Below are 27,652 nucleotides of genomic sequence, written 5' to 3' on the forward strand. Positions count from 1 at the left end.
TTCTATCCCCTTATATCTGTTTTCCAACGTGTTTTCTGTCTTTGTCTTGGTGTGGGAGTGCTCGGTTTTGTCCCGACCTTGGCCGGAGTCCAAGCTGGGAGGGAAACAGTCAAATGCATAGTTATTGTTTTGGGAGATGATTTTTTTTTTCTTGTAAATCATCTCTCTGTTATGTATTGTATTATGTTTAGTTTACAAATTATATTATATGATTGGTAAACATTTGAGTGTATTCCTCTTAGTTGGGACCTGTGCTTGTGTCTGGATGAGACTTTTAGGTGATCTCAAACTAAGTACATTGGTGGTATGCTCTTGGAATCTACATCTGATCCCTATTTGTTCCCAGTTCCCCTATGTCTTACTTTTTCTTGGGTGCTTTAATTGTAATTCTATAACTTTTTACTATCCCATTTCCTTCCTTTTTACTGACGCTGATATAACCTAAATGTGTTGCAAGCGCCGTAAAACCCTTTAAAACAAACAAATAAAACAGTTGGCAGGGAGGTACTTACCGTGTCTTCTATCCCCTTATATCTGTTTTCCAACTTGTTTTCTGTCTTTGTCTTGGTGTGAGATTGCTCGGTTTTGTCCCGACCCTGGCCGGAGTCCTAGCTGGGAGGGAAACAGTCAAATGCATAGTTATTGTTTTGGGAGATGATATTTTTTCCTTGTAAATCATCTCTCTGTTATGTGTTATTATATTTGTTATTTTTAATGTATAATGCAAGCATTCTGGGTACAGCTGGGGCGACCATCCCCAACCCAGCGCGTCCACAGGTGGCGGATCGTGGAACGGCCTACAGATCCTGATCTATAGGTTAGCTGTAAAGCCGCGGACCAACTGGCGATAGTCGTGGAGATGAGGTTGGGTAGTCGGGCAGCACAGCTACACATACAAAATGCCTCATATACTCTATGAAGGGACTATCAAGGTGAATGGGAGGCGCCTTAAAACCTGCCAAATGCTCCCACTGCCTTGTGGGTTATGACCGGGAGGTCAAAAGGCTATGGAGTAAACCAGATAAAAATCCGTCAGAAGGCAACGGGAAACCACTGACGTATCATCCCAAGATCGTCATGATGTCCGTCCAAGCGAATCTAGTCAACGACGTCAATGGATGTTTTTCGAGCAACTCGATTACAGCCTCGTCCGGTAGAGATAGTCATGCAGGTGAACAGGTGACTCTCGACCGTATCCAGCTACTGTGCACCACCAAACATTACGAACAGCAACATGGAATGTAAGAAGTTTGTACCAGAAAGGAAAATTAGCAAATGTAGTTATGGAAATGAAGAGATTGAATATCAATGTTTTAGGATTATCAGAAGTTAGATGGAAAGGAGCAGGAGAACTTAATTATGATGACTGTAAAATTATATACTCAGGAGGAGAGAACACCAAAGGGGAGTTGGAATTATACTAGATAATAAAACGGCGCGAGCAGTCAAAGGATTCTGGCCCATATCAGACAGAGTAATGGCAATCAAACTACAAGCAAAACCTTTTGATTTTGATATTTTACAAATATACGCCCCAACCACCAGTCACGATGATGAAGAAGTGGAAAATTTCTATCAACAAATAGATAAAGCAATGCATCAGTTTAAGTCTTCAGACATAAAACTCATCATGGGCGATTTTAATGCCAAGGTGGGCCGAGAAAGAATAGAAGATATTGTGGGCCCACATGGTCTGGAGACAAAAATGACAGAGGTGATCGTCTTATTCAATGGTGCCGTCAACATGATCTGACAATCACAAATACTTGGTCAACAAACCACAATAGAAGGAAGTGGACATGGAAAAGTCCTGGAGATGGAGTGAGAAACCAAATAGATTACATAGTCATCAGCAAACGTTTCCGAAACTCGGTTTTGTATGCCAAATCTATGCCGGGGGCTGACTGTAACAGCGATCATATACCTGTGCTATGCCCCATACGAGTTAAATTGAAAATCTGCAAAAGAGCAAAGGCTAAACCTAAATACCAACTAGACATTCTCCGGGAGGAACAGAAGATACAAGAAAAATTTGAACTATCAGTAAGAAACAAGTTTGAAGTGCTTGGAGAACTAACAGATATAGAAGAGAAATATGAGCAGTTTAAAGACAGTGTTGCTGCATCATTAGAAGAAAATGTTCCAACCACACTTAAGTTGCAGAAGAAGAAATGGATTACTCCAGAGATATTAGAATTAATGAATGAGAGAAGAAAGGCCAAAAATCAGGAAGAAAAATACAAGACTCTGAACAGGCAGATAAAAAGAAAATGCAACGAAGCTAAAGAAGACTGGATAAATGAACAATGTCACTATATAATGTCCTGCAAAGAAAAAAATGGCAAATTCTTCCATCAGAAAATCAAAGAAGTGACAAACAAAACTAAATCAGGTGCTAAAAGTGGATGCATCAAAGACAAGCGTGGAAACACCATCATGGACAAAGACTGCATTCTAAACAGATGGTCAGAATATATTGAAGAACTTTTTTTTGATAATCGAGGAGAAATGCCTATGATAAAAGAACTGGAAGGGCCTTCTATAATGAAAGATGAAGTTAGGAACGTCATGAAAAGCATGAAAAATGGAAAAGCTGCAGGACCTGATGCCATAACAATTGAAGCCTTGACTGGCCTGGGTGAATGGGGGATTGAATTCATCACAAACCTTCTAAATCAAGTGTATGACACAGGAAAAATGCCAACTGATATGAAACGATCCATTTTTATAGCACTACCAAAAAAGCCAGGGGCAGTTGATTGTGAACAACACAGAACTATTAGCCTAATGAGCCACCTCACAAAAATTCTTTTGAAGATAATTTTACTAAGAATAAGAAATAAAATACGACCTGAAATTGGGGAGATGCAATTTGGTTTTGTTGAGGACAAGGGTACCAGAAATGGAATATTCACATTATCAATGCTGATGGAAAGATGTATTGAAGTAAATAAAGATCTGTATATGTGTTTCATCGACTATTCAAAAGCCTTTGATAAAGTACAACACGAAAAACTATTCAAAATTCTATCATCCTTGGACATTGATGGTAAAGATTTAAGAATATTACGGAATTTGTACTGGGAACAAGAAGCAGCAATGCGTGTTGACAACGAACTAAGCAGTTTTACACCTATTAGAAGAGGAGTTAGGCAGGGGTGTGTTTTGTCTCCAGATTTATTCAACCTCTATAGTGAAATGATATTAAGAGATATCGAACATAAGAAGGGGGTGTGTATTGGAGGAAAGAATGTAACAAATCTGAGGTATGCAGATGATACGGTTCTACTGGCAGAATCTGAACATGAACTACAAGAATTACTGGATGTTGTAGTCAGGAGTAGTGAAAATATGGGACTGGAACTGAATATATCTAAAACAGAATGTATGACGGTATCTAAAAATAATAACCCACCAGCCTGTGTAATAACAAGCAGAGGACAAACAATACAACAAGTTGAATGTTTCAAATATTTAGGCTTCAATGTAACATCCAATGGAAAATCAGATTGTGAAATAAAGAAAAGAATAGGTATGGCGAAGAATGCATTCAACCAGCTGCATACAATTATGAAAAACAGGAATATTAGCATGAAAACAAAAATCAAAGTCCTGGATTGCTATGTACTGTCTGTGCTGCTATATGGTTGTGAGAGCTGGACCATAAACAAGACCATGGTTAAAAGACTGGAGGCAGTGGAAATGTGGTTTTACAGAAGAATAATGAGGGTGTCATGGATGGTAAGGAAAAGAAATGAAGAAATTTTAGAAATGGCAAACAGAAAAAGATCACTGATAACAAAAATCATCAAACGCCAAATGGAATTTTTAGGACACATTATCCGCCACCCTGGTTTGGAAATACTCGCCTTGACTGGAAAGATGAATGGAAAAAGAATAAGAGGAAGACAAAGAATAACGTATTTGAAAGGGATAAGAACTTGGACAGATGAAGCTGAGAAAGGTGGCGCTGCTTTAATAGAATTGGCAAGAGATAGATCAGCTTGGCGGAAGATGACCTCCGACGTCTGCTTCAGATATGGAACTACATGAGATGAGATGAGAATGCAAGCATTTGAGTGTATTCCTCTTTGTTGGATTTTGTGCTTGTGTCTGGATGAGACTTATAGGCGATCTCAAACTAAGTGCATTGGTGGTGTGCTCTTGGAATCTACATCTGATCCCTATTTGTTCCCAATTCCCCTTTGTCTTACTTTTTCTTGGGTGCTTTAATTGTAATTCTAGAAATTTTTACTATCCCATTTTCTTCCTTTTTACTGGCGCTGATATAACCTAGATGTGTTGCAAGCGCCGTAAAACTCTTAAAAAAAACAAAATAAAAAATAAAAACATAAGAGGGAGTTGCCTAATGTGATAAACCAGTTTGAAATCCTTGACCTCCTTTGATGGATGGAGATGTCACTATTGCCTTGTCTTCAACCTCCCCCCCCCCTTTTTTTTTTGTTTGTTTTTCCTTTCTATTTCTATGTTGTTTTTTTCTTTGTTCTGAATTGACATATCTCGGTTTTTCCTCGTCATGGCAGGGATCATTAGCTGAGAGTGAGACAGTTAAACGGCTATTTCCTGTTTTTTCAGAGATTTTTTTCTTTATAAATAATCTCCCTCTCCCCCCCCCCCCCCCCCCCCTCTCCTCCTCCCCTCTCTCTCTCCCCTCTCCTCTCTCTCTCTCTCTCTCTCTCTCTCTCTCTCTCTCTCTTGTATACACATTACACTGTGCGACCATTTGATTGTATCTTTCTAAGCGGGATCTTTTGCTTGTGTTTGGATGGAATTTTTAGGTGCTGCCAAAATAAGCACATTGACGGATTGCTCGTGGAATATTTATTTCTCTATTCGATCCAGTCCCTTTTGTCTTACTTTTTCTTTGGTGTTTCGAACTTCAAATCCAAAACTTTTTTTCATATCAGTTCTTTTTTCACTGCTGCAGAAATGGCTTAAAATGTTGCAAGTGCAGTTAAACCCATAAAATCAGAAACAAACCAACCCAGCGTAGTAAAAGTCTTGATTTCCTGGACGGGTAGGGTTTGTTTTTTTTAAAGGTCAGTCCACAATATCTATCTGTTATCATTTCCATCGCTTTGCATCCTTGTATTTAAGTTGACCCATTTAGATTTTGTTTTATGTTGGGGTTTTTTTTTTTTTTGGTGTCGTTTTGCTTTGTTTTGTTTTTGTTTTTTAAATTCATTTTGTTTGTTTATTTATTTTTTCTTTGGTTTTTGTTGTAGATATTATTCAATATTGATTTGGGAGATAAGAGAAAAAAATATGAACATCGTTTCCTTTGCTCAAGAAATAAGATGTCTGTCAAGATCGCGGTGTAGAAGTAGAAGTAGAATGGTGATATGCTATGCGATCATAGTCGTAAGTTCACAACGCGAATAAGTGGATTTCTCGCGTCGGTTTTGGGGAAAGAGAATGGCATCGGACATGAAATAAAAGGCGAAGAGGAGTCTCAGGGTGTGGACCGTTGGGGAAGAGAATATATTATATTTATTGTGTGTGTGTGTGTGTGTATTGATTTGGGGGGGGGGGGGGTGAATTGATATTATGGACTTTTGCAAAAAGTTGCTTTCGGTTATAAATACGAAAAAAGTTCTCTGAAATTACATTTTTTTTAAAATGCTTAAGATATTTGTATCAACAAAGAAAATACGCGAACAAAAAAGACAGGATCAAGTGTAATTCGGTTCAAGAAGGATACGGCTGCACGGTATTCTAATTCTAAACAAAAGCTACGTCATATCGATATTAAATTGTTATCGATATCAAATATCAAATACTGCTCATCCTTCCTTCTTAGAACATGGTTTGTAAACAAAAAATTATCGTGAACCACTTTATTTTTCAATTTAAGTAAATTTGTTGTTTTATCATCTGTCTATCGGTAGCCAACATTTTAGATTTTATTTTTATTTATAAGTCCAAATCAAGAATGTCTTTACTTGTCTTACATTGATTGACGTTAACTATGACAGAAAACTCTCATATTTGATGCCACCAGGTACATCACTACAACACAGCTGATTTGACGAGCCTGGTCAAGACGGGAATTAGAATTAGTCTAAGATCCCTTCTTTTTTTTTTTTCTTTCTTTTTGTTTTGTTAATTTAAAAAGAATAATTCAGATCCTACAAAATTTGTGGCGCTGCAGAAATTGTTCGGAGGTTGAGCCCCTGCCTGAAATTTGATCTGGCTCTGAAATTCAATTGAACTCTATTATAATGCCTACTAATGCTGTATAAACTCTATACTTTATTACTATTATCTAGATATCTAACCTTACTATTAGATTAATATATTAGTAGGTAGTCTGATTCCAGCATGTAGACAGGTGCCGATTAGCCATTGGAAAAGTGAAGCGCGAGTTTGGGTTAAAATTTGAATAACACAATTTCACATGATCACTGTTGCATTATTTATATTTTTCACTCTATCACTATCTTATTATAACGGTTCTGGTATCATTTCAAAGAGCAGAGGTCAAGCTTTATTTTAATATTATTAGTATAAGATGGCGATTAATGACTATGGATGAGTGGTAATATAGTAATACAACTTGACAAAGTAGACCTCTACTACATTATTTTTATTAATATTTATATTTACGTTTTCTCAGAGCTAATCTCAATGTAACATGAGTCGAAGTCCGGATGTGAAATATCAGCGCCTGTCTCAGGTGGCAGTAAGTGATGACGAGGATGAAGGATTCAGCGATAATATCCTGTTTGATTCAAGACTCGTAAATGGAGGAACGGCCACAGATGACAGAAATGTATTTGAATTGGAAGAGCTTGGTCTACCGAGAATAAGAACTTCCCATGGATATAAAGGGGTTTGTGAAATAACTTCAATTAAGTAGATAGATACATTTTTCTTTTCTTGAATAAATAAATAAAAACCTGGAGATAATCCATCATCAATTTATAAATGGCTGGCTCTATTTCTCCGAACGCTCAGCAAAATAAACTTGAACTCTATTTCTCCAAATGGTCAGCTGGCCTCCAGTAGCTGATGGGTTAACAGGCGCGATGTCGATGCAAAGGTAAATGCTCAAACAGAGTGGACAGGGAATTCTCACGAATCATCAAGCGTTTTTAGTCACATTGTTGACAAAGGCAGATTTTATCAAAAAGTTGTGCTATTGCGAATACTCCATGGCGCGTTCACTTTTGCACTTTGCGCTGCCCCATCAAAAAGAGATCAGAAGTTAAACCTAAATAACAAAGCCAAAGAAAGTCTCAATGCGGGAACAGAGGTTGAAAGACAGGATAGCACAAACTCAAGATAGAAGTCTAACATAAACTTTGGAATAAAAGACAGAGCACCCAAGCATTGACAAAGGAAAACCAAAAAAAATGTATATATATACATTCACATTCACACAGACACTCTCACAAATAACAAATAATATCTTGAGAACGGAAACCATTCGGAGAAATGGAGATCAAGTTTATTTTCCCAAGCATTCGAGAAATGGAGATCAAGTTTATTTTCCCAAGCATTCGTTAGAAATGGTTACTTCGTTTATAAAAACCAGACGACCTCTCTTAATGTCTTAGCCGGAAAGCAAATAAAAAAAATAATAATAAAAAAAATATTTTTTTGTACAGTTTTCTTAAAGCTCTTGATAATTATGTCTTATTATGGTGGTCATCGTTAACATAATATAATCATAATGAATTGTTTTATTTTAAAAAACAACTTTATTAGTAAATAGTAAATCTCTTGAAATTTCTAAGACCTGCCACCATACAGATAGCATTGGTATGTCAGGACACTAATAGTTTTGAATTCCAAATTAGGATTCTTTTAATCAAAATTTTGAGTAAATTTGGTGAAAAAAAGGCTTCTTTTTACTCACTTGAATTAAAGTTAAAGTTAAAAATGTCTCTTTTCTGAGCGAAATTAAATTCTATATGTAATTTAATGCATTTCAAACTAACAATTAAAAAAATGAAAATGGCTTAATTCTGATGTCTTAGATTTAAATTTAGATTGAATACAATCCAGCATGCTTCATACATTAATTGAACTAGGTACTATGCCTTATGGCTTAAAAAGTATGGAAGTATGAAACATTATATATGTATATTTGAATGTAGATGTGCGTTTTGTGGTCTTTTATGACACTCGCCTCCAGACCGATACATCCAGGGTTCAACCCCTCTGAGCAGTGCTGAGACGAATCTTTTAGAAAGGTTCTTTACTCACATTATCTCAGCTTACTCAGGCATAAAATAAGTACCTGATCAGTAACCATTTTATCTCTCTTGAAAAAAAAATTGCAACATTTCTTTTACAGGCATAGGCAATCATGTGTTGACTAATACTTGATTTATGTGTTGCTGTTGGCATGGTCCCCCTTGTAAAGTGCTTCGAGCACTTTTAGTGAATGTTTTATACTGTAACTCATATTTTTTTCAAAGAAAGTACAGATTTATCTCTTTTGCTTGAAGCCGGTGTGGTTGTTTTTTTTTTTGTAGGTCCATCTCAAATACAGTCAAGAAAACATTATAGAAACTGCAACAGATTGGATTCATTTGCTCTGGTCTAGTTGTGAACTCTTGAAATTGGAGTTTGAAAGCAAAATAATCCATGGCTTAAGCTTGTTTTCTGTTACCATGAAGTTGATTAAAAATGTTTGCCAAGAGGTTATGCTCTTGGAGGTCCTGATAGCTCAGTAGGTAGAGCACTCGCACTCAAAGGGACGACGTCACCGGTCCTGGGTGTAGACAAGATTTTTGTTCTGACCTACTGTCCACTCAGCAGTGATTGGGTTGCTGGTTTTGCTATATCTGACAAAAGTACTTTGTGGTAGACACGGGTCTATCCAAAGGATGGCAAGCAATTGATATTGTCCGTTTAATTTTATAAAAACATGGATTAACTCTTGCTTCAAGGGCCCTATAACTCTGAAGAGATACATTTATATTGAGAGTTACCCACAGTGATATGCTACCACTGACAAATGTCAGGCTGGCTGAGAAAACCCGGGAAGATGTGGCAAGCTTTGATTCGAGATATGAGCCAAAATCAAAAATAATGTTTTTCCCATAGCAACAATTTTTATTCAGAAAAAATTCATAACTTGGGTTCTAATAGACGTAAAATGAAAATTTAAAGTGGTAAATTATAAAAAGATGTGGGCTACACCACTGCATACATAACTCAATTTATGAAATTTGCACATCTTTCCGGGTTTTCTCAGCCAGCCACACAAATTCCAGTGCAATTGGTAGGTTGGTGGGGTAAAAAATGAGAAAAACTGAATGAAGGGTTTGGTATTTGAATTTAATGATACATTATTTTTTCCTTCTTTAATGGTTGATAGTAATATAGTCAATTAATTACTTGACTAACACCAACAACCTAATATATGTTTTGGCAGTGTGTAAAAACTATGGGTAAGTCTATAATACCAAAGTAGATGTAATAAAAATAGCAATCCTTAACGTTCATAACATATGTTATGTGAGTATATATTTATAGATTGTTGTGGGAATATTTGAAAATTTATTTATCATGCAAAGCCCTCGGAAGAATCTTGATATTATATTTTATATATTAATTAATGTTAGGATTTTAGTACAGTGGTCACCACCCAATTGGTTGGGGCTATGCCTCCTCCTCCCCCCTCCCCCTCCTTGCCCTCAATAAAAAGACATTATTCGTCCCTGAGCCTTTGAGAGCACAGAGCACTGTAGATATGACATTTCTTCTTGTTGGAATTATCTATTTAGCTTCTGTAACATACTGGTATCAGAGAATCAACACAAACGGCTTTATGTACTGGGTGGGGATCCTGACCTCCCATTGTGAGCAGGGAGGTACATGCTATGTCTTCTATCCCCCCATACCCGTTTTCCAATTGTTTCATGTCATTGTCTTGGAATAAGATTACTTAGTTTTGTCCTGACCCTTGCCGGAGTTCCTTGGCTGGGAGGGAAACAGTCGAATGTATAGTTATAGTTTTGGGAGATGATATTTTTATCTTGTAAATCATCTCTCTGTTATGCATTGTATTATGTTTAGTTTACATATAATATTATATGATTGGTATACATTTGAGTGTGTTCCTCTTAGTTGGGACCTGTGCTTGTGTCTGGATGAGACTTTTAGGTGATCTCAAACTAAGAACTTTGACGGTGTGCTCTTGGAATCTACATCTGTTCTCTATTTGAACCAGTTCCCCTTTGTCTTACCTTTTCTTTTGTGCTTTAATTGTAATTCAAGAACTTTTTACTATCCCATTTCCTTCCTTTTTACTGGCGCTGATATGACCTTAATGTGTTGCACGCACCGTAAAACCCTTAAAAACAAAACAAAAAACAAACGGCTTTATGTCAACGAATCTATGGGTTTCAATACTTTCATCACAGGGTCTTTGTATGAATGTATTTTTAATACACTACCGAGATATATGATTTTAGTATAAACATTTAGATGCTTGTTTATGTGTCAAGTTCTGATTCAGAGGGTCCTTTTTGTGAAGCAAATCGATAAGAATTATGTTGCTTCGTTATATATTTGTTGAAAAATGGTGGATTATTAGACAATGAAGTGGGATATAAGAGGAGTGGTTTTTAATAGTAAAAATACTGTTGATTGAGAGCTGCTAGTAGTAGTAGTAGTACATAAAGTGAACTATAACAAAGTGGGACATTTGTAGGTGAACACTATATTAAATAACATGAATTTTCGGTCTATAAATTAGCAGCTGACTTTTGCCGTGGCTGAAAAGTGATAATAAATAAGTTTTTAGATGAGTTGAATATTTGTCAATGTAATTCTTTCACAACAAATGATATGTAACAGATTTGCTCATAAATCTATTTGGAATGGGTTTTTTGTTTTTTTTCAGAATAAAAAAAGGCGGAGGTGCTTGGCAGTTTTTGTCGTGATCCTATTGGTAATCATCACCGGCTGTGGTGTTGCCATTCCGTTCTTGAAGGGAAGCAGCAATCCAGGGATTGTCACTTCTGCTGAACCTGCACCAAAAATCAAATCTGCCCCAGACTGGACTTTGAATTTTCAACAAACGTGTAAGCTTATTTCATTATTTGTCCATTCTAATGAAGTGATTTGTTTTCAGGAAACCATTAATTCAGTAAAACCTCTATACAATGTCATACTGTATAAAAGAGAGTGATGCCAAAACTCCGGTTTCACCGGAAAAAACTCCGGTCTGGAGCAAAAAATTCCGGGCTCCGGGCAACTTCCGTCAAATTCCGGTAAGGTCAATTTGTTCCAAGGATACCCCCCCCCCCTTCCAACCACCACATCATCATCATTACCACTAGTATTACAACCATCATCACCACCACTACTACTGCAACCACCACCACATCATCATCACTACCACTACTACTACAACCACCAGCTTCACATCATCACTACCACTACTACTACAACCACCACTACCACATCATCTTCACGACCTCTACTACTACAACCACCACCACATCATCGTCACTACTACTACAACCACCACCACTACATCGTCATTACCACCACTACTACAACCACCACCACCACATCATCATTACCATTACTACTACAACCACCACCACCACATCATCACTACCACTACTACTACAACCACATCATCACTACCACTACTACTACAACCACCACCACCACCACATCATCATTACCACTAATACTACAACCACCAGCACCACATCATTATCACGACCAGTACTACTACAACCACCACCACATCATCATCATGACCAGTACTACTACAACCACCACCACCACATTATCATCACTACCACGACTACTACTACAACCACCACCACATCATCATTACCATTACTACTACAACCACCACTACCACATCATCATCACTACCATTTGTACTACAACCACCACCACCACCACCACATCAACATCACAACCACCACTACTACAACCATCACCACATCATTATCATCACGACCACAACTACTACAACCACAATACCACCACCATATCATCACGACCACAACTACTACTTCAACCAGCACCACCACCATATCATCATCACTACCACTACTACCTCAACCACCACCACCACCACCATATCATCATCACTACCACTACAACTACAACATCAACCACTATCACATCTTCATCATCTCTCCCACTATTACTACAACCACCACCACATCATCCTCACTACCACCAGTACTACAATCTCTACCATTAGGTTTTGGCGCTTTACTTCATTTGAAATAAGGAAACTTTGGGATTGTAATTTGCAATGTGTTTATGTATCATAATATACACTGTAATTCTAATCAGTTATCTATTTAGAACTATACAACATGTAAGCACAATGCCAAATATCGTTCCAATTCCTTTTTTTTTTTGTGCGCGGAAATTCCTCTTTCGGCATTGAAATTCCTACGAGTGGTGGCTGAAACTCCTGTGAGCGAAATTCAAAGTTGGCATCTCTAAAAGAGTTTTGTTTTCAGTTTGATCTAGTCTGAGCTCATTATTATTTACTTGGCAATGGAGTAAAGTTGGTGACATGATGGGAAATGGCAAAGCTACGTTTAAGTGTATGCATATGTTATACTTTGGATGATCTAGGAATCATTGCCTGACCTGAAAGTCAATAAAGTCAATAGACAAACAGACATATTCTAAGGGAAATCATCAATTGCTATTGTGAAGGATGTGGAAATCATCAATTGCTATTGTCAAGGATGTGGAAATCATCAATTGCTAATGTCAAGGATGTGAAAATCATCAATTGCTAATGTGAAGGATGTGAAAATCATCAATTGCTATTGTGAAGGACGTGGAAATGATAGATATCCAAGAATTTTTTAATTTCCATATATTTTTTTATATATTAAAATTTTTATAATCTTTCTTCCTGTGGGTGAATTTCCCTTTCAGGTCAGGTGACTTTAGCAAGCCCTTTGCCCCTTGATTCTTCATCCATCTCTTATTTCCCTCTTAAATTATTTGTTCTCTCTGTGTGGCTTTATGCCCTGTTCTCGAATGGAACCATTTGGTTTCATCGTGATTCTGTCAGGAATCTCTTGTTGAGATGGAGACAATGAAATGAAATGGATATTTAACTTTTTATGTTTCTTTATTAATTATCTCTTTATCATATAGCTATTAGTCATGGTAATAATAGTTGATTTAAAAAATTTTTTTGGAGGTAATCGTTTGTATGGGTTAGCGATTCCTTTCCAGAGAGCTTGTTGCAGTGTCAGATTTTGAAGTCAGTTATCTTTTGTGGATCCCGGTACCTGTAAGTTGGTCCAGATTAGCTCCAGGGATATACTTCTCTTGGAGCCATTTAATTTCTGATCTCCTCTCTATTTGTATCCTTTATCTCAAGCTTGATAGCTAGCTCAGTCTAAACTCTTGACTGTTCTATCTTCTTCCTTTTTCTCTGATGCTGGAGTGACAATGAAGGGTCATATGACCTGTTAAACTGCTAAGAAAACAAACATCTTTTGTTTGACTTCTTTCATATTCGCTCACAACTCTCATAATTTTTGACAAGAGGAAGTTGGGTTTTTGGGGGTTTTTTTTAGATATATTCCCGCCAACTGTGCCCCAAAAGCATAAACCTTCACACATTGCATTCATTGCTTGGGACAAGAGATTGTTTTAACCATTTGTTCAAGTTTTCTCTTTGGACGTTACCTCCTCAACAGCTGTCACTTTTGCTGTTGTTTATTTTTGTGACCAGGTAAAAACATGCGAGCAAGAAATGTGCCAAATTGAAAAATGTCACAGTTGATAGTTTGTCAAGGCTATGTATTTAAATGTCACAGTTGGTAGTTTGTCAAGGCTATGTATTTAAATGTCACAGTTGATAGTTTGTCAAGGCTATATATTTAAATGTCACAGTTGGTAGTTTGTCAAGGCTATGTATTAAAATGTCACAGTTGATAGTTTGTCAAGACTATGTATTTAAATATCACAGTTGATAGTTTGTCAAGGCTATGTATTAAAATGTCACAGTTGATAGTTTGTCAAGGCTATGTATTTAAATGTCACAGTTGATAGTTTGTCAAGGCTAATGTATTTAAATGTCACAGTTGATAGTTTGTCAAGACTATGTATTTAAATGTCACAGTTGATAGTTTGTCAAGGCTAATGTATTTAAATGTCACAGTTGATAGTTTGTCAAGGCTAATGTATTTAAATGTCACAGTTGATAGTTTGTCAAGACTATGTATTTAAATGTCACAGTTGATAGTTTGTCAACACTATGTATTTAAATGTCACAGTTGATAGTTTGTCAACGCTATGTACTTAAATGTCACAGTTGATAGTTTGTCAAGGATAATGTATTAAATGTCACAGTTGATAGTTTGTCAAGACTATGTATTTAAATGTCACAGTTGATAGTTTGTCAAGGCTAATGTATTTAAATGTCACAGTTGATAGTTTGTCAAGGCTAATGTATTTAAATGTCACAGTTGATAGTTTGTCAAGGCTATGTATTTAAATGTCACAGTTGGTAGTTTGTCAAGGCTAATGTATTTAAATGTCACAGTTGATAGTTTGTCAAGGCTAATGTATTTAAATGTCACAGTTGATAGTTTGTCAAGACTATGTATTAAAATGTCACAGTTGATAGTTTGTCAAGACTATGTATTTAAATGTCACAGTTGATAGTTTGTCAAGGCTATGTATTTAAATGTCACAGTTGATAGTTTGTCAAGGCTAATGTATTGAAATGTCACAGTTGATAGTTTGTCAAGGCTATGTATTTAAATGTCACAGTTGATAGTTTGTCAAGGCTATGTATTTAAATGTCACAGTTGATAGTTTGTCAAGGTTGTGTATTTAAATGTCACAGTTGATAGATTGTCAAGGCTATGTATTTAAATGTCACAGTTGATAGTTTGTCAAGGCTAATGTATTAAAATGTCACAGTTGATAGTTTGTCAAGGCTATGTATTTAAATGTCACAGTTGATAGTTTATCAAGGCTATGTATTTAAATGTCACAGTTGATAGATTGTCAAGGCTATGTACTTAAATGTCACAGTTGATAGTTTGTCAAGGATAATGTATTAAAATGTCACAGTTGATAGTTTGTCAAGGCGATGTATTTAAATGTCACAGTTGGTAGTTTGTCAAGGCGATGTATTTAAATGTCACAGTTGATAGTTTATCAAGGCGATGTATTTAAATGTCACAGTTGATAGTTTGTCAAGGCTATGTATTTAAATGTCACAGTTGATAGTTTGTCAAGTCTATGTATTTAAATGTCACAGTTGATAGTTTGTCAAGGCTATATATTTAAATGAAAAAAATTATAGATATGCACAGATAAATATTCACATTTCTAATTTTTTTATGTACAATACATTTCACAGTGCTTTCTATGCATATGGAACTAAAATTTTCATTTCATAAAGTACAGCTCACCTGTGAGATAACATTTTTGTACTGTATGTAGCCAAATATACATACAATCTTAGTTGAATGAGTGGGATGGGAGGTAATGGTTGTAAAGTGAAAGTGTCTTGCCCAAGGACACAACATGTTTTACTATTTGTAACCCATGGAGTCAATGACCGTAGTCAACATCATCAGACTTTATTACCAGAAGAGACACAAGAACTGCACTCAACATGATATGTCAATGAGTGAATCTACACTGGAGAGCAATATTGTTTTTCCACTTGTTTTTCTCTTGAAATACAATGAGTCCATAATTGTTTTGTAAAACTGTCACTCCTCACATTCATTTAATAGTAATAATATTGGGGCAATGTGGTCTTGTGGTATGACACTCGCTTTCGGATCGGAAGGTCCTGGGTGCGAGCCTCGCTCTGCGCATAAGTGAGTCCTTGGAAAAGGCCCTTTACTCACATTCTCTCACCGTACTCGGGTGTAAAATGAGTACCTGGCCAATAACAGCGTTGTCTGTCAGAAAAAAAATTGTATTATCACCTTGCAGGCATTCTATATGTGGCTGTTGGTCTGGGACACCTTGTAAAGTGCTTTGAGCACGTTTAGTGATATTGCACTATATAAATGCTCTGTTTTTTTTGTTTTGTTTTTTTTAAATAGTTATCCCATAAGAAAAAGGCACGTGCTAAAATGAAGGATAATTTTTATGTTTTCATTATTTTGTTTGTTCAAATGTCCAGGGACGGAGTCCAGTGTCTTTTTACTGGACGTCGACAAAGATAATCTGGACGACATCGTCATAGGTCTGGCTGACCAGAGTCGTATGGAGGGCCTTTTGAACAGATCTGAACACGTCACTATGAGGCAATATTGTAAATCTGAAGGTAGGAATTGATTTCCATTTAGGTTGAAATCGATATTGTGAAATCTGATTTGACAACGATTTAAATGAATTTGTTCAATGATTTGAACATGAAAAGGTGATCAAGAAGTTGTGCCCTGTCCTGTCCTGACTTTGATGGAATTTCCTAGAGACACAGATCAGATCACAATTGAAATCATCAGGAGATTTAAAAGAAAGTTTGATGAAGGGGGTTTTATGCATTTTAATTATTATTATTATTATATATTCTTGTAGAGGAGACAATTTAAATGTTTTATGATCGGAGGAAAATGTTCTTCTTCTTCTTCCTTCTCTTCTTCTTCTTCTTCTTCTTCTTCTTCTTCTTCTTCTTCTTCTTCTTCTTCTTCTTCTTCTTCTTCTTCTTCTTCTTCTTCTTCTTCTTCTTCTTCTTCTTCTTCTTCTTCTTCTTCTTCTTCTTCTTCTTCTTCCTTTTCTTAGAATGGGTGATGCCTAATTTTTTAAACAATTTGGGTTTATTTGTATTGGCATGTGTTGTATCAATTGTTCTTTTCTGTTGTTCATTCCTAAGGTGTGAGTAGTCCCTGTGGAGCAACAGTTAAAGCTTTCAGAGGTTTTGATGGCCATTTGTTGTGGCAGACTTCCACCAGATCCGTGGTGATCCATCAGACTTGTGGGGACATGGAGGTGGCTGGTGATATGAAGACGTGTGTTTTGACTGGGAGGCACTCCACTTGTCAGGCTATAGAAGCACCTACAGGTAATATGGAATTCTTTTATTTACTATAGAGACCTGATAATGGTGGCATTTTTTTTTCTGGGATTGTGCTAGGTTTTTTTTTTGGGGGGGGGGTTGGAGTTCTTTGGAGAGAAAAAATATCGCGTATTCTTGCTCATTCGTCTCCCTTTTCTTCATATTTACCAGTGAAGTAAGCATTAATGTAGTTTCTTATGTATTTTGCTCAACGGCTTTTATGACTATTTATTGGTAGTATTAGTATTCTATCATCATTGAGGTCAGTTTGGTGTGGAGAAAACTTTTAGACATGCACGCTATAGCTCTGTTACTTTCTTTTTTTGTTTTTTGTTTTTTTTTCTTTTTTGACTGCAATTACAAACGATATTTTAAAGTACCGGTGACTTTGCTTAAATCTCTCAAAACCATCAACTGCATTTTTTAAATAGACATTGCTAAGATTGTTTCATTACCTAATATTTTAGAATAGCCATATAGTCAAGAGAGGAATAATAAGACAAAAAGAAACAGTGAGTTGCCTATTTATATTCTAGAAGAGCCGATACTCGTGATCTCAGACAGGAAATGAACTGTTTTGGATTCATTTCACAAAAGATTATAAAGCTGTCCAAATAAACTATATCTCTAATTTAGCACATTTTGGCTCTTTCTCCCTCCACTGCCTCCTCCTCCTCCTCCTCCTCCTCCTCCTCCTCTTCTTCTTCTTCTTCTTCTTCTTCTTCTTCTTCTTCTTCTTTTTCTTCTTCTTCTTCTTCTTCTTCTTTTTGAGATCACTGTTGAAAAAGTTCCCCAAACATTGTCATTGTCAAAAACTCGTTCATCGATCAATTGAACCTTTTTCAGGGCACATTCTTTGGAGTGTTGATCCTGATCTGTCGCTGTGGTCTTCCCATTTTGTGTCCAAGTGGAACATGTACCAGGCTGTCCTGGTGCCAGACATGGATGGGGACACCGTGCTGGATGTCTTGGTGTCTCATGGAGGTGACAAGGAAAAGGAGCCTTGGGTTGGTCTTTTTATTTATGGATTTTTTAAATACAATTGAATTCTTCTATAGTGTTAACAATTTAAAAACAAAGTGACTATTCTCACCCCCCTAGTCTAGGATGCTAGTCTTCATAATAGTAGTCCACAATTGTTGTATGTTTAATCCAAAGGTTGTAATGCAGTAATTTGTTAAGTTTCTTGTCACAAGTTGCACAATTAAAAAAAAAAAATCAATCAAATCCAAATCGCAAAAAGCCGGCGACGTCTTTTTTGGTAATCCAATGCGGGGGGGGGGGGGGGGGGGTGAGAATAGAGGCAGCAATTTAAAAAACAAACAAAAACAAAACTTGAGCATTTGTATTGCGCAATATCCACTAAACGCGCTCAAAGCGCTTTACAACATACAGTACAATGGAATGGTCAAAAGTAATGAACAAAAATGAATTTGAAAAAGAACAAAATACTAAACATGGAATGTTTCGGGCTCAAAACCCTTCCTCAGCCAATCACAAAAACATTAGATACATCATTCAAGTTTCAGAGAGAATGCATCTCCTGAAAACATCTTTGATTTCAATAAAATAATTCAAAACATTAGATATGCTGTCCCTAAAGCAAGTAAAGGCAAGTCCAGCTATCAACATGAAATCTTTCAAGCCATAAACTTAATGCAGTTTGAATATTACTTCCTGGAATGAATAGACTACATGCTTTTTAAAGGATAATTCAGAATCACCAAATAAAAAAGCCAATTTACAATCAAAGGATATCGTATGCGATTTGGTCGTTTTAAACTATCTTTGAATGTGCACTGAAACAGTAGATGTTTTAGGAAGATTCTGTTGTTCAACGTGTAAAATTTAAAAAAGAACAGCATTGAGTCACAGACACGTATTGCTCCTACCAACATAAACACGATGAACATCCATGATTTGGTACTCCTACCAACATAAACACGATGAACATCCATGATTTGGTACTCGTTCCAACATAAACACGATGAACATCCATGAATTGGTACTCCTACCAACATAAACACGATGATCATCCATGATTTGGTACTCCTACCAACATAAACACGATGAACATCCATGATTTGGTACTCGTTCCAACATAAACACGATGAACATCCATGAATTGGTACTCCTACCAACATAAACACGATGATCATCCATGATTTGGTACTCCTACCAACATAAACACTATGAACATCCATGATTTGGTACTCCTACCAACATAAACACGATGAACATCCATGATTTGGTACTCCTACCAACATAAACACGATGATCATCCATGATTTGGTACTCCTACCAACATAAACACGATGAACATCCATGATTTGGTACTCAAGTAGGTAATTTGATAACTTATTTCAAGTAGGTAATTTGATAACTTATTTCAAGTAGGTGATAACTTGATCATCTTTTGTCTTTGTCTTGTCAGGACCACAACAGAAAAGCAGGCAGGTTGATACTCCTATCTGGCCTCAATGGTCATCCTATCGGCAGTCATTACCTTGAACTCCCAAATAACAAAGAAACGTATATGCCTCCTATCAAATACATCACTCCGAGTGGCGCCATCTATATCCTCATAGGAACTGGGGGAGAAACAGTGCAAGGTGGGAAAACACTTTATCTTTTAAATTACAAATCTGTTCTATGAAAAAATACAAATTACAATAGAGAATTGTATTGACTGTTACCAAAAAAAAAGAGATAGAAATTGATATTGACAGGATCCAGACACAGAAAAGAGATAGAAATTGATATTGACAGGATCCAGACACAGAAAAGAGATAGAAATTGATATTGACAGGATCCAGACACAGAAAAGAGATAGAAATTGATATTGACAGGATCCAGACACAGAAAAGAGATAGAAATTGATATTGACAGGATCCAAACACAGAAAAGAGATAGAAATTGATATTGACAGGATCCAAACACAGAAAAGAGATAAAAATTGATATTGACAGGATTCAGACACAGAAAAGAGATAGAAATTGATATTGACAGGATCCAGACACAGAAAAGAGATAGAAATTGATATTGACAGGATCCAGACACAGAAAAGAGATAGAAATTGATATTGACAGGATCCAAACACAGAAAAGAGATAAAAATTGATATTGACAGGATCCAGACACAGAAAAGAGATAGAAATTGATATTGACAGGATCCAGACACAGAAAAGAGATAGAAATTGATATTGACAGGATCCAGACACAGAAAAGAGATAGAAATTGATATTGACAGGATCCAAACACAGAAAAGAGATAAAAATTGATATTGACAGGATTCAGACACAGAAAAGAGATAGAAATTGATATTGACAGGATCCAGACACAGAAAAGATAGAAATTGATATTGACATGATCCAGACACAGAAAAGAGATAGAAATTGATATTGACAGGATCCAGACACAGAAATGAGATAGAAATTGATATTGACAGGATCCAAACACAGAAAAGAGATAGAAATTGATATTGACAGGATCCAGACACAGAAATGAGATAGAAATTGATATTGACAGGATCCAGACACAGAAAAGAGATAGAAATTGATATTGACAGGATCCAGACACAGAAAAGAGATAGAAATTGATATTAACAGGATCCCTCTCAGTGGCCGCTCTATGTGTGTGTTACAACATTACTAATATAAAAACTGTAGGTTAATGTTAAAATATTATATATTATTTCACCAATAAATTGAATTAAGTATGTATTATATAAAATGCTGTGGATCAACTTATGGTCAAGACTAGATACCATTATACACACACAAGTCAAGTGGAGGACTGTCCCATGAGACCAGCTACTGATTGGGACAGCTGCATTGCATAAAATACATTTTACAGCGCTTTTTGAAAGTGTCCTCTGATGTCTCAATAATGTAAATGTTGCTGCTTGAAGCTCGAAGAAATAAATAACAATTGTGAAATTGAATGTAAGCTTCAATTTAATATACGAAAACAGATAAAATGGACACTTCGGGTTTCCTCTTTATCAACAAAACAGGAAGACTGAAACACGACAGATGAATGAGATAATGTGGTAGTGGCGTTGTTTAGGTGAATAAACAAAAACATTGATGGACAGGAAATTGTATGCTCTTTTATAAGGAAGCACAAATTAAAATAGAACGTCCATTTTATCTGTTTTCGAATAGTAAATTGAAGCTTACATTCAATTTCACATTGTAATTTATTTCTGATGTCTCATAACTGGGTCTCAGGGCAAGTAGAAGGGAATTCCAAGTGCTGGGACCAGTATGATATAATGGGAGGAAATCGGTGAAAGTTTTGAATTGACTTTTCTAGGAGGCAGCGTGGCTCAGCAGTACGGTCTTTGCTTCGTACCGAGTTCGATCACCCGCCGCTGCGCAGTGTGGCCTTATGCAAGTCACCTCGCCTTAGCTCAATTTGCAGCGCTGCCCTGCGGCTGATGCCTGGGTTATTCCAGTCTTCCTCTTGGAATAGACCCTGGAGACAAATTTCCCCTTGGGGATGAATTGAGGGAATTTTTATTTTTTTTTAATTTATTTTTAACTAGAAGTAGATGTGGTCTTAAATTGAAATGGGTTTGAATTTATTCTTTGTCTCCATTCTAGGTTCGCTGTTGGCAATATCTTTGCCTGACATCTACCGCCATGTTACTGGTTCAGAGTGGTCGGAGACAGACAAGTCCAGATCTGGGACATACAACTGGTTAGATTCTCTGAAGAAAGACGAGTCTGGTTTTGTTGTTTTATTCAGGTTTGTTCCTTGTAACCCTCACAACAAGTTTTCATTATTTGTAACCTTGAATCTTTTTTTTGTTTCATACATTTTTAAATCACTCAACCCTAACACCGACTATATCCGTAGTTAACTCACTCAACCCTAACACCGACTATATCCGTAGTTTATCTCGGGTTACTTTTACCCCATGCCTTTTTGTTACATTTTTCTGAGACAAAATAATTATAGGCGTAGTATCAAAGCTAATGTTTTTAGTTTTTACATGTTAATGATAGCTGAATAAAACTATCTATGTACATGCTAATTTTAATACATTTTCTCCAATTTTAAAAAGTAGCGAAAATCTACAGGATTGAGTGAGTTAATGAGAAAATGTTTATAATTAATGTATCGTTTTATTGAAGCCTACATGACAATAGAGACAACAGAGGGTGGAGAATACAATTATGTTTGTCCTTCAGACCGATTAGTCTGTTTAGCTGAGTTATCCGAGTTTCTATTGCTAAGTCTGATGAAATTATGGCCAACAATTCAAGTTGTTATTTTTATTGTTATTATTATTATTATTTATTATTATTATTATTATTATTATTATTATTATTATTATTATTATTATTATTATTATTATTATTATTATTATTATTATTATTTTTACTATTATTATTATCAACATCATCATCATCAATATCATCATCATTATTATTATTATTATTATTATTATTATTATTATTATTATTATTATTATTATTATTATCATTATTATTAATATCATTATTATTATTATTATTATTATTATTATTGTTATTATTATTCTAATTATTATTATTCTCTTCGTGTAGTGGTAAAACCAAAGGAATCATGGTACCGCCTGTTTTAGTCGATACAAACAAAGACGATCATCTTGACCTGATTGTGACGTCATTTGATGGTCAGGTGACCTTGATGGATGGCCAGACTTTGACTGAAAAGTGGTCCAGGTCATTCTATGGCATGGAAACATACAGGTGGGCGTTGTCTGTGGGAATATTCTCTTGATTTGGAAGATTAATGAATGTATCAGAAAAGACCTGTCTGCTCTTTGATTTTCTCACAGATTTATTTTAAATAGCGTCATTAAACTATTAATAGTGTTCATAGATATGAATGGATCTGGGTCATTCTATACAGTGAAAATGACAACCCTTGAATTCAATTAGAAAAATGAAGTTTTGGATTCTAAATTTATTCTTTATATATTTGTAAAAAAAAGTATATAATTTATATTGTGTCTGTTCACTTCATTCGGTGCTTTAACCCTATTCAGGTGAGGTTGCGTAATACAAATTTTTATTATTTTATTATTTAAAAAATGCAAGTTATAAAAATATTAATATTTGGAGTTTATCTTATCTTTGATTGAAAAATCCTTTTTCCACCAGCAACAAAAACAGAATTGGATTTATTCATATAATTTATTTATTTATTTATTTTATTTGGCTCTGGCATTGTCTTTGATTTATCGTGTCACATTTTGTCTCTCCATTTGACGTTTCTTTGCTCTTCCCGTTTTGGTAAATAGTATTTTTTTTATTTTGTTTGTTTTTTTAAAATTTCTATAAACTCCAAATTCTTGGTTAGATCACAAATGTCTAGGCAAATTACTCTTGTTCTCTGTCTGTCTGTATGTGATAGCAACATTGTTAGATCAGAAGTCTCTAGACAAATTATTCTTGTTCTCTGTCTGTCTGTATGTGATAGCAACATTGTTAGATCAGAAGTCTCTAGACAAATTAGCTGGTGGTTGGATGGGAGCATCACCCTTGAATCATATACCTATGATGTTCGCATGGGTATACGATCCGATAGTGATGTCGTTTCTTCTTCTCTTTACTAGCCTATCCAGCTTCTTTGGTTTGTGATTGTATTTTTGACAGGGGATATTTTTTTTTTTCTGTAAATCTTCTGCCTGTTTGTTCTTGGTTATTTATAATTTAGCTTATGATATCTTTAGGTTATGATTTTGATTTACATTTGTACTATTTTTGTTAGATTGCTTGTTTTTTTGTTTCAGCGGTCTCTCATATAACCTCAATTGTGTTGGAAGAGACCTAAAGCAACAAACAAACAAACAAAATCTAGACAAATTACTCTTGTTCTCTGTCTGTCTGTACGTGATAGCAACATTGTTAGATCAGAAGTCTCTAGACAAATTACTCTTGTTCTCTGTCTGTCTGTATGTGATAGCAACATTGTTAGATCAGAAGTCTCTAGACAAATTACTCTTGTTCTCTGTCTTGTCTGTATGTGATATCAACATTGTTAGATCAGAAGTCTCAAGACAAATTACTCTTGTTCTCTGTCTGTCTGTATGTGATATCAACATTGTTAGATCAGAAGTCTCAAGACAAATTACTCTTGTTCTCTGTCTGTCTGTATGTGATAGCAACATTGTTAGATCAGAAGTCTCTAGACAAATTACTCTTGTTCTCTGTCTGTCTGTATGTGATATCAACATTGTTAGATCAGAAGTCTCTAGACAAATTACTCTTGTTCTCTGTCTGTCTGTATGTGATAGCAACATTGTTAGATCAGAAATCTCTAGACAAATTACTCTTGTTCTCTGTCTGTCTGTATGTGATAGCAACATTGTTAGATCAGAAGTCTCAAGACAAATTACTCTTATTCTCTGTCTGTCTGTATGTGATAGCAACATTGTTAGATCAGAAATCTCTAGACAAATTACTCTTGTCCTCTGTCTGTCTGTATGTGATAGCAACATTGTTAGATCAGAAGTCTCTAGACAAATTATTCTTGTTCTCTGTCTGTCTGTATGTGATAGCAACATTGTTAGATCAGAAGTCTCTAGACAAATTATTCTTGTTCTAACACAGCAACATTTCCATATTTTCTCCTCGGCATTCAGTTCTCCAACACCCGGTTTTTATAATGAGGACTCGGATTTAGACTGGCTGGTGCATTTCAATGAAGGAGTCTGGGATAGATACAATCAATCTCTAGTAAGTAGAAATGACATTTTATCTCGTGTGTCATTTGACATTTTATCTTGTGTGTCATTTGACATTTTATCTTGTGTATCATTTGACATTTTATCTTGTGTATCATTTGACATTTTATCTCGTGTGTCATTTGACATTTTAACTCGTGTGTCATTTGACATTTTATCTTGTGTGTCATTTGACATTTTATCTTGTGTGTCATTTGACATTTTATCTCGTGTGTCATTTGACATTTTATCTCGTGTGTCATTTGACATTTTATCTTGTGTGTCATTTGACATTTTATCTTGTGTGTCATTTGACATTTTATCTTGTGTGTCATTTGACATTTTATCTTGTGTGTCATTTGACATTTTATCTTGTGCGTCATTTGACATTTTATCTTGTGTCAAACGCAATTTGGCAAGATAGATTGATTTTTGTAGATGTTTGGCATTTAGGAACGGTAATTATGTCAGGGGTAATTGATCCCTTTCATTTTATTACAATTTTCTTCTTTTCTTTTCTATTTTCTTTCTTATTTTTTTTTGTTTGTTTTTGTTATAGTTTATGACACCCCTTTCTCTGATAAATAATGTTGCACCATGAGCACTCTTGTATCTATCTGGATTCAGTACAATAAATACAGTAAAATTACTTTAAACCGAAAGAAGCTAAACCGAAAAATACCTTAAACCGCAAAGAATTTAATAAATTGTACTAGTTTCTTCATTATCTTTGTACTAATTCTTACGATGAACCGAAATACTTCTAAGCAGGACTTTCTTTAAACCGAAACAACTTGAGAGCACCTTCCCTTTTTCTCTCTCTATTTTTCTTCAAAAATTCGGGAAGGTGGCCACACGTAATAATGCCCGGCGATATTAAACAAAGATGAGGGTGATGGGTGGGGTGGGGGGGGGGGGTAGGCAAACACTTCAATCACTGCACTTGGGTTTGGCCAACACCACAATTACACAGACTGGAAAAGGAAGACAGCGGGTGACTGGCAGGCGAAAAATGAGGAAAGAGGGGGAGTTGGGGTGTAAAATCACGCAACCGAGATGTTCTCGCTCGTGTGTTGATGCTTTGGAACTGACAAATTTTCAACACGAGAATAAGGAGGGAGGGGGGGGGGGGAAGGTAGACAACTTACCATTGACATGCCACTTCATTTCCACTTTGTTCAAATGTGTGTGTGAGGGGGGGGGGATGAGGTTCTATGTAACTAGGCCTTTGAACCAGTGACATCTATATGAAGTCCTAGCTTTGAACCTTATGGCTTCTCAACAAAAGAGGGGTGTGTAGTAGACAGCTTAGCATTGACACGCCTTTTCATTTCCATTTCACTTCACCTCTGAGTAGCTGCGCTTCATTCATTATCAATTATCGCACAAGAACTTTCGATCTTATTTTAGCTTAGCATTTTACTAAAAGATGCCTGAAGAAAGCACTGTGCTTACACGTTGGAGTTTAAAATTAAAATACTATGTGAAGTCGATGAAAAAAAAGTTGATCAAGACAGAGATATGTAAAATACTCGGCATCCCGAACTCAACTCTTTCAACAATTTTGAATTGAAAATGAAAACCCCCAAAAATATTTTTTAAACACACCAAAAAAAAAAAAAAAATTTAATGGTTACGAAGACAGCATTTATTCAACAACTCCATTTAACGGGAAACCTATGATACGATTAAATGAGCAAATTCCTTAAACTTAAATAGTTACTACCCTTGAAAAACATTGCAAAACGGGAACTTGCTTTAAACCAAAATGTCTTTAAACCGAAATGGTTTAGAAGGTCCCCAAAATTTTGGTTTAAAGTAATTCTACTGTATGATTCAATTTTCTGAACTTAATTATATATGATTCAACATTCCTATGAGTAAAAGTCACAGTTTTGCAGCACAGTTTCAAGGCGTTGCCATGCTTGATGTGCTAATCAATGTGCTAATCATTTCCTTAGCATGTCATATCTGGGTGGGGTCTTTGACCTCCCATGGGGGGGCAGGAGGTCACGCTGTGTCTTCTATCCCCTTATACCTATTTTCCAAATGGCTTTCTGTCTTTGTCTTGGAATGGATGACTTGGTTTTTTCCTAGCCCTGGCCGAAGTCCTTGACTGTGAGGGAAGCATTCAAATGTCTAGTTTTAGTTTTGGGAGATGATAGCTGGTATAACTGGGGGGGGGGGGGGGGTTCAGAATAGTGTGCATTTTGTTCAAAGTCTTTCTCATTTTGGCTCTCACGTGTAGGGTTGGCAACAATGTGTCAGATTTTTGATGCTATTTTGTCATAATATCCCCCACTACAATTCCGTGGAGTTTGGAACTGAAAGAGTAGAAGGTGTGAGGTGACAACCTCTGTGCCCTATTGGTACACGCTAACTGTCATAGTTGCAGGATGTATTGGCAGATTCTTAGGATTGTGGGATGTAAAAGGGCAAGGATGGATGGATGATCTTTATTGACATCAAGGAGATATTTAGACCAGAAAATAAGATGCCATCACTCTGACACCAGAAAATCAATCACACAAGATATGTTTTCAGTCCTCTGGAAGAGTGGTTTTACATTTCCAATGAGATTGGAACCAGTTTTTTGTCATCACATTTCTGTTACCCATTGACAATTGAGTCAAGGGTTATAATGCTTGAAAAGAGCCTTTCCCAAATATATAAGGCTAGGGTCAGAGTTTTACTAACAAAAAAGGTGAAAATTGAAAGCCCTTGGATGGGAAAAGTACAGACAATGGATGTTTTGGATACAGACCCTTCATCAGCAAAGGGAGAAAAAAAAAAGAACGTTAGAAACAAAAAATGAAAGTTTTTGTTTTTAACGTTCCTTTGTTTCTTGTTTTGCTGATGAAGGGATTGCACCCAGAACATCCATTGTCTGTACTTTTCCCATCGGAAACCTTTCCG

General features: G+C 35.9%; 1 protein-coding gene across 3 annotated transcripts in view; it reads left to right on the forward strand.

Moving 5' to 3' along the window:
- Nucleotides 1–5,768: 5,768 nt before the first annotated feature.
- The window catches only part of LOC144973741 (protein FAM234B-like), a 29,680-nt gene continuing 7,796 nt past the window's right edge, over nt 5,769–27,652 (forward strand). The window contains exons 1-10 of one of the 3 annotated variants that reach the window (XM_078916574.1): nt 5,769–5,827; nt 6,638–6,853; nt 10,883–11,063; nt 16,142–16,285; nt 16,835–17,023; nt 17,864–18,024; nt 19,452–19,629; nt 21,624–21,768; nt 22,593–22,757; nt 24,656–24,749. In XM_078916574.1, the coding sequence (XP_078772700.1) occupies nt 6,656–6,853; nt 10,883–11,063; nt 16,142–16,285; nt 16,835–17,023; nt 17,864–18,024; nt 19,452–19,629; nt 21,624–21,768; nt 22,593–22,757; nt 24,656–24,749 (1,455 nt within the window). In that variant the 5' untranslated portion in view covers nt 5,769–5,827; nt 6,638–6,655. The other 2 variants (XM_078916576.1, XM_078916575.1) reach the window with 2 other exon arrangements.

This window comes from Berghia stephanieae, chromosome 5, assembly GCF_034508935.2.
Source record: "Berghia stephanieae isolate SIO BIC M18660-M18661 chromosome 5, UCSD_Bste_1.3, whole genome shotgun sequence".
NCBI lineage: Eukaryota > Metazoa > Mollusca > Gastropoda > Nudibranchia > Aeolidiidae > Berghia > Berghia stephanieae.